We start from the raw sequence: 7,849 nt of genomic DNA on the forward strand, positions 1-7,849 counted from the left end.
AGCCAACAAGACTGAAACAGATCGATTCCTTGTTTGGGCTAGATTCACAATATGGGCTTACTTTGATGAACATATTCGGCCCACTATATGTCTGAATGCAGCAGAACGGCCGATTTAAAACTCCAGAGTGTATATGGATCGGCCCGTGCGAATGAACAGCTATATGGGCCTTAACCTTCGTTTGGTTTCCTGTTCATTTCTGAAATAATCTGTAATAATCTTAATCTCTCTATCCTAGGGGAAATTTTCCGTGATGGAAGAATTTTATCTCTATCCTAGGGGAAATTTTCTGTGATAGAATAATTTGATGTTGCCCAGCGAAACCTGACGCCGGCTACTACAAATTCATGACCAACTAGCACCACATATGCTGCAGATTGCAGGTCAAAAGCAGATTGCTAGCGATCTACTAGCCGAGTTGCATTGCAGCACGAAAGTACAGTTCCAATCTCCTCGCCGGTAGTCCAGTTGTTTCACCGGTTAATGACAGGATGAGCAAGATTACATCAGCACTCGAACTTCTGCATTGTTTCACAGCTTCAAGAGCCCGTTTAACTCACTCCATATAGAAATCCGAGAAAGTTCCCGGCGCCTTTTGTCGACAACTCGAGTTGACAACCATCAGTTCATACGCACCTCCATATACACATCATAAGCACCAGAGATTTCATAGACTAATTAAGATGCTGCAATCCTGGGGCTGGAAGAGAGCACCTGCTCCTCAGGTGTAAAAAAAGAACAGATCTTGAGGGGGTTTGCTTGCTCTTGCCGCCACACCTCACTCACAGTCTCCATTTCGGGCTACTCGCTTGTAAAATTTCTTTGCATTTCTCCACGCTAGAGACATCTTCAACCATCTCCAATGGAGCCTAAGGTTCCTCCACGGAGGACACTGGCAGATCGCCAGCTGCGTCAGGCCGCCGCCTCCGGGACGACTCCATCTTCGCGGCGATCTCCGCCATGACCAGCCTCGACAAGAGCAGCCCCGCGATGAGCGCCGACGCCATCAGCATCGTGAACACGCCGCTCCAGCTCTTGGCGGAGATGTAGCCCGTCAGCAACGGGCCGACCGCGGCGCCGATCGACCCTGTCCCGTCGATGATCGCCGTGACGGTGGCCAGCGCCCGGGAATTGCCGCTCAGGGAGCTGTGCGTGCCGAGGTCCGCGGAGACGGCGGTGGTGATGAGGGCGTAAGGGCCGTTCACGAGCATCCCGGTGATGAACATGAGGGCGACGTTCCAGTACAGCGAGTAGCTCCCGTATATGCGGTAGAAGAAAAGCGCCGGGATCGCTGAGATCGTGAAGCTCGCCGCCGTCAGTGCCCGGGCGTCGAGGCGGTCGGAGATGTGGCCGGCAAGGATGCCGCCGACAACGCCACCCACGTCGAACATAGTTGACAGCACACCCGCTGCAGAGTCTGACAAATACTCTCCACCGATAGCTGAAAATGGGAAACAGATTGGCAATGTCAGCCACATCATACTAGTGCTAATGTTGTTACCAGTGCTAAGTTCTTCATACTACATGACAGAACCATTTGGTTCAAAACTTTTGGAGGCCAAAAGATTAATTTGGAGCAGAGGAAATAATAATCAGTATGATACTGAGATTGCAACATTAAGACTAGGTGAACATTTTCTCGGAGAAAAAGGATCGAACCTGTGTGGCTGATATAAAAGGGAAGCCAGTACAGGAATGTATAAGCCACAAGCTTGCAGAAGAAAAGGCAGAGAGCAAACGGAGCAACACCAGGAATTCGCCATGCCTGAATGAACCCAACTGCTTTTTCTTTTGAACGGGATCGTTCTTCCAACAGAGGTGCACCCAGGTCATCCTTCTCAGCATCCTTGTCATGGAGATCCTCCTCGATTCCAATTACCTCTGGACCAACAGGCAGGAACAGAAACACTGCAAGCCCAACGACTGCAATCATCATACCAGGCAAAGCAAAGGACCAGGACCATCCAAACTTCAACATGGCAGCTGCAATCAAGGAGCCAGATATGTTTCCCACAGATGTATGAGCATTCCAGATTCCCATTATTAGCCCTCTTTTGCTCTTCCCAAACCAATTACCAACTACTGCAACCACAGATGGCCAACCGGATGACTGAAACAGACCAGCCATCATCTGAACGCCCAGAAAGTAGTAGAAGTTGTGTATGTTGAGCCAGTTGCCAGCTCCAAATGCAGCAGTGAAAAATCCAGTGCCTATCATTCCGATGGTCAGAAGTATCCTTAGATCGACCCGATCACCCAAATGGCCAGCAAAGAACATGCCAATCGCATATACTCCAAGAAATGCCAAATCGATTTCGCCGAGCAACGCAGTACCATCATCGGCATTAAACGGAGCCCAGCCGCTATAGAGAGCGGTCTTGTTGTTCTGTGCATCTCTTAAATTTTTAAGATACAGATGACTCGGCCAATGCAACATGCCTAGGTTTTCTGTCTTAGGATCAAGAACACTCTTGACAATGCTTGTAGTCTTCCTAGTGGCATGATAGCTAGCATAGGATAAGAACGTCAGTATCAATACAAGAGCCTGGCATGATCTGAAGGAGATAGGACTCCCCCTGACACACTCATAGAGGTGAATCCCCAATGGCTTCATGCGACGGGTTTTGCTTCTGCGTTGTTCACTTGGAGAGCTCATGATGAACCTGAATTTGATTTGTCCGTGTAGGTAACTGCAACCAGGAAGAAGTATTACGCTGTCTGCAAAAGTTCAAAATTGAAATCATCAGAATTGTCCACAGGGCCACATGAATTAACAGATCGACACAAATGGAACAGGGGGAACTTCCGGTGCACAATTGTTCGGCAGAAAATGGGCATGGACGACAGCAACAGAGCTTACTCTACAAAGGACACGTCAGCATGTGAAACTGAACGAGCACCCTCAAACAAGAAAATTTCTCGATATAAAGGGGGACAATCTAGTTCAAAAGTCAAACATCTAGTGCTAAAAAAAAATTCAAGAACTACCGTTTGGTCAGTTTACTGTCTCGCCAAGTTCTGAAGGCATCAATCCATTGCCTTTTCTTTTTCTGGAATGGAACCCATTGTCTAAAATCACACACAATCAAGTAAAAAGGGCCAAAAGGAAAACAGAACAAGCGAACTTCAGATCAATCAAGTCAACCATTGGCGGGTCAGGAAACAAAAATCTCCTTCAACCATAGCATCATCTCACTTCCAGATTCAGAAACGGAAAGAAGAGTCGATTCAGAAACGGAAAGAACAGAAGGGAAGTCGACAGAAAACAATACCCACACACTACCTTCACCCTATGGAACCCTATTAGCTCAACAGCAAGAATGTAAGGAGAAAGCAAGACGGGGCCTGCTCTTGCAAGTAAGCCAATAAACAGAAGCAACCAGAGAGGATCGCGCTCTCTGGAAGTAAGCAGAACCAACAAGGTTCCATACCAACAGAGTTAAATCAGGCCCCTCAAATTTGCAGGGCAGGCGATCCCCGTTGGCCGACCAGAAACTAGTTTCTTCTAGACAGATACAGAAAATTCAGAGAAAGAGAGGAAATTTGTCCTAAAAATGGGAACTTTAAGCCAGGATAGGATAGGAGACGATTATATTGAACTAAGACAGATGAAGTATGCAATTACCTGCAATCCTGCAGATAGAAGTGGCTGCCCCAGGAATCGTCCTAGAAACGGCACTTCTTCTTCTTCTTCTTTCCTGGTTGCTTGGCGCCGTGAGGTACGTGGGAGGCGAGCGGAGACGACCGCGGAGGGAAGCTTTCTTGGAGTCGCCTCAGCCGTGGCTTCCGAGGAATTACTGGTCTTATAGAGGTTTACGCGAGTCTTTTTGGCTTCGTCGTGGTGACTTTGGATCAGGTCTTTCTCCGGTGAGGTTACGGCGTCGCACCGTGGTTTTTCCTGGCTTCCAGGTGAAGCCTGATCGCACGCTTGCAGCAACTGCTATACGTCAATAGATGCTGTTTAACAGCCGCGATATTCCCTGCCTCTATCCCTCTTCCCATCTCTGAACTTCCCTCTCGTTCAATGGACCTGAAATTCATGATAAGTTTATGTTTTAAATTTGGTACAGATTTGATCCAGACATCCGTCGCTGAGAGATATCAATATCTGTAATAATATTATCTAATCATAATAAACGCATATATATATATACATGGTGTGTACCTATTAAAATATAATCATAAATAATAGTATCAAGAATTTCGCTGTTTGATAATCAAACGGGGATGTTGCTTGTTCATACCGGGAGGTGAAGGCATGCACATGCCTCTGCCGGTTAGGTGGATTTTGCTAATGGCCAGTTCAAATGCTAGGAATAGAGAACGGGAAGGATACAGCTATAGGATATTCTTCTGAACAAGGATATTCCCTGTGCTAATATTATGCCTTCTACCGGATCTTCTTTGGAGCCCCACAGCTGTAGGGCCATTGCGAATACAATCTTGTGGCTCATGTCATATATGCTCGTTAGTGTTTTCTTAATTAATAAGCTAATCCGGTGTTGAGCGCGACAGCTGATAAAGCTAAACATGTGCTAGTTTATATTTATATATGTGCATGCAGGTAAGCCAATTAACCTTCACGTCAGGCAATTACTAACAGGCATGCAGCGAGTCGATTTATCATGTGATCATGTCTAATTTGGAAGCTTGGAAGCATTACCAGGAACAGGAAATCACGGATCGATCGATGGCCAGATAATTAAGAAGAAGAAACGGACCTTCGACCACGAGCACTTTGAAGATCACCTCCCCGTCCCGTCTCCGGTGGGCGTAAACGTGCGGGGTGCTGAATATATAGCCGATGCGTGGAAATCCAGCGATCCGGGGCCGGGCGCGGCGCGGCGTGGCTGCCGGGCGCATGGGACGAAGAAAATCTATCAAGGTGAAAGAACTTGGGCGTGTTCTTTTTATGGGAAGATTATCTGATTTTTAGATTATTATTTAATAATATAAATAATAAAATTAACTACTATATAATAAAACATCTAATACATAAAAGGCGAGATAATAAATTTTTTCTATAGAATATTTTTGCAAAAGAATACCATTTCACAGTTTGAAAAACATATACCTACAAACCAAGAAATAATCCGGTGTAAAAGAACGCAACATTTTTTTTCCTAAGACAACTATTTTTTATTGTTTATACAGTGGATACCCTTAATTTATAGGTCTCTCCGCTGCATACTGTTAGTATTATACTATCCGTAGAACTAATCTCAACCACTGATTTAAAAAAATATTTTTGTACTTTGTTAATTAATTGATTAGTAATATTTTGTAATTTGTTTTTTATAATAAAGATCCCAATAAAAAAGATAATATTATCTCTTTAATTATACTACACATAATATTATTGATAGTATAAATTAATTTCAGTCGTTCGATAAAAATAGGTTAAGAGTATCGATTAAATTCCCTCAGACCCTTAATTTATATATAGTCTCAACCTGTCTCGGCAAGGACCAGATATACATGTCTCTAAAATTTGAGAAATGTGAGGAACCGCCACGTCCTTGAAGGCTTGAACATTCGATGGTCTGCCCCCACCCCCACCAAGACGCCAGCTTCGCGCTTCAATGATCAACCCGGTCCAGTGGTCCACGGTGCGATCGATCTGTTGCCGCCGAACGGATGAGCAGGCCGGGGAAGCCCCACGTTGACCGGACACCTGCCTCCGCGAGGAGGGAGCTGGGGTGCTGCGAATCACTCCGAGCGAGAGCGCGTGGCCACGAGTTTCTTCCGTGCGCGCGCGCGCGGCCGTGGAGTGGAGGCGGCCGACAACTCTTGGCCGAGAGGCCGCACAGCGACGTCTAGGCGCAGGCGCAGCATCTGGGATCTCTTGGCGGAGCGCGCGGGCGGCTGGCGGCTCGGTGCGTTCTTCCGACTCCGACGAATCTCAGGGCCGGTCGCGCTCACGGCTTATCCGCGTTTTTCACCCGGGCGCGAGGGGAGGCGAGGCGATCGGAGGGGATCGCGGATGCACTCGCTCACCGTCTCCCCTCCCCGGTGGCGCCACGTTTCGATGGTGAAGTCAAGTATACGTCTATACGAAATAAAGCTGGGTGGTACGACGGTAACCGACCTGACGAAACATCGAGACATCGAGTAGCACTCTAGGACTGTGCGGCTGTGCACGGGCGTGGGTGGAGCGCATCGCGTACTCGCGTGCGTGGCTCAGTATTTTTCTCATCGGACGTTTCGTTCCGCCCCTCTCCGTCTATCGGAATCACGGAAGCAATACAATAATAATTTGATCCACGCCAGCAGCTCAGCGTGCTTCTAGTCGTCCTGTTGGTGGAAAAAAACTGAAACAGAACTCTGAAGTTTGACGCGAAACGACCGGATATCGGAAATATTAGTATCTTAACAATCAATAGACCTTATCATTTTAAAATTTGGCCTTATCTTCCTGCATGAAGAAGAATGAGATGTATTGATACATTTGGGGTAAAGAATTCTTTTGTTTTATTGTTGTTTTTGTTTTCTCTTTCTTCTTTGGATCTTGACTGTGCACCGTAGTAGGATGATTCATGGACTTAATTGTGCATTTTTTAGCTAGGCCTTTTCCTAGGGTTACCGATAAGCTGTGCTGGCCTGAGCCTGACCAAAATCCCCAGGAAGTCCCACGTCCCCATACCAAAACCTGTGCACTAACTGACTACATCCGGGACGTCGGATGCGAAGCGAAAGGTCAGGATCGGAACCTGAGGCTGACTCCACCACGGCCGCAAAAGTTGCCAAGAAGAGTGCAATTTTGCTTCTCCAATTTGCTTCTTTGGTTTCTATTTGTTACCTGACATCTTGTTCTAGAATGTAAATGAATATGGGAGTTCACTACCATCATGAACCTGTCCCGCTTATTCGCTTTAACTCTAAAGAAATAGGGTGCAATGATACTTAACAGTTGCAGTAATCCATAGGCACAGGTATGAGTGGTGCCATAATGTCTCTAATTCTGTGTGTAATCTGCCACAGTATCCATGTTTCGAATATTTGTAAATCAATATGACTGCCGCAACATCACTTTGATTTCATATTGCTGTCTGATATCAGATTCAAGGAGAAGAGCTATGGTAGCAGTGGTGCAACATCGGGGCTGACTTCTAGTTTGGCATTTACACCAGTTCAGGTAAGTTTAAAAGCTTTTTTAGCCATATCTCGTCTGTTTCAAGATAAATAAACGGTATGCTTGACCTTTAGTTGTTTTGACCTGGTCATGGAAAAGGTAGTACATGTTTCTTTTAATCATATCTTCACTAGTAGAACGGTTCTAAATTTTGCTGCTTTGGAGCCATCATCAACCTTGTGTTTGGTGTATTACTTGGCTACGCTGCTGGCTGCTGCACAGCTTTCGCGAATTTTATGTCGCTATGCTTTATCAGATATTATATTCGCCTGCATTATCACATAATTGCAATAGCTGCGAGTAGTTTTTCTAATTTCACTTTTATTTTCACAGTTCGTAATCTTATATTTCTAATACTCAATTATTGTTTTATCGTTCAGGTAATAGAGTTGTCAAATCCACAGCCCCACGGGAATCTGTTTGGATGTGGAACTCAGAGCACCTATTTTTCAGAGACCGGTACGTTCTCGAAGATCAAAAGGACCTGAGCAAAGAAGCTAGTTTGTTCGTCGTCGTCCCAGATGCCCACACCTGTGATGCCCACACTATTTAGGATTCACCGTGCATAGGATGAATCCACTTTGTAATATTCTCCACCTTATGGACGAAGTGGCACATATCTGTTCGCAATCTTCAGGGTTCCGCTACTTTCAGTGTTGAAATTCAAAATGCATCTTGATCTGAAGACGTCATTGCATTCAGGACAATTTACTGTTG

The 7,849-nt window shown here is 45.7% G+C and overlaps 1 protein-coding gene and 1 long non-coding RNA gene across 2 annotated transcripts; one reads left to right on the top strand and one right to left on the bottom strand.

Annotated features, from left to right (window-relative positions):
* Positions 1–437: 437 nt before the first annotated feature.
* LOC102716311 (putative glycerol-3-phosphate transporter 1) lies at positions 438–3,818 on the bottom strand. The gene is made up of 3 exons (XM_015836668.2): positions 3,626–3,818; positions 1,660–2,718; positions 438–1,441 (listed from the first exon to the last, which is right to left on the bottom strand). Exons 2-3 carry the CDS (start codon positions 2,654–2,656, stop codon positions 870–872), a joined length of 1,569 nt encoding a protein of 522 aa, XP_015692154.2. The 5' UTR covers positions 2,657–2,718; positions 3,626–3,818; the 3' UTR covers positions 438–869.
* A 659-nt stretch (positions 3,819–4,477) lies between these two features.
* Positions 4,478–7,799, top strand: LOC121054166. Its single transcript, XR_005811572.1, has 4 exons — positions 4,478–4,564; positions 4,667–4,885; positions 7,060–7,135; positions 7,513–7,799. It is a non-coding gene; the product is annotated as an uncharacterized LOC121054166 (long non-coding RNA).
* Positions 7,800–7,849: the final 50 nt, after the last annotated feature.

The sequence above is a fragment of the Oryza brachyantha genome, chromosome 4 (genome assembly GCF_000231095.2).
Source record: "Oryza brachyantha chromosome 4, ObraRS2, whole genome shotgun sequence".
Lineage (NCBI taxonomy): Eukaryota > Viridiplantae > Streptophyta > Magnoliopsida > Poales > Poaceae > Oryza > Oryza brachyantha.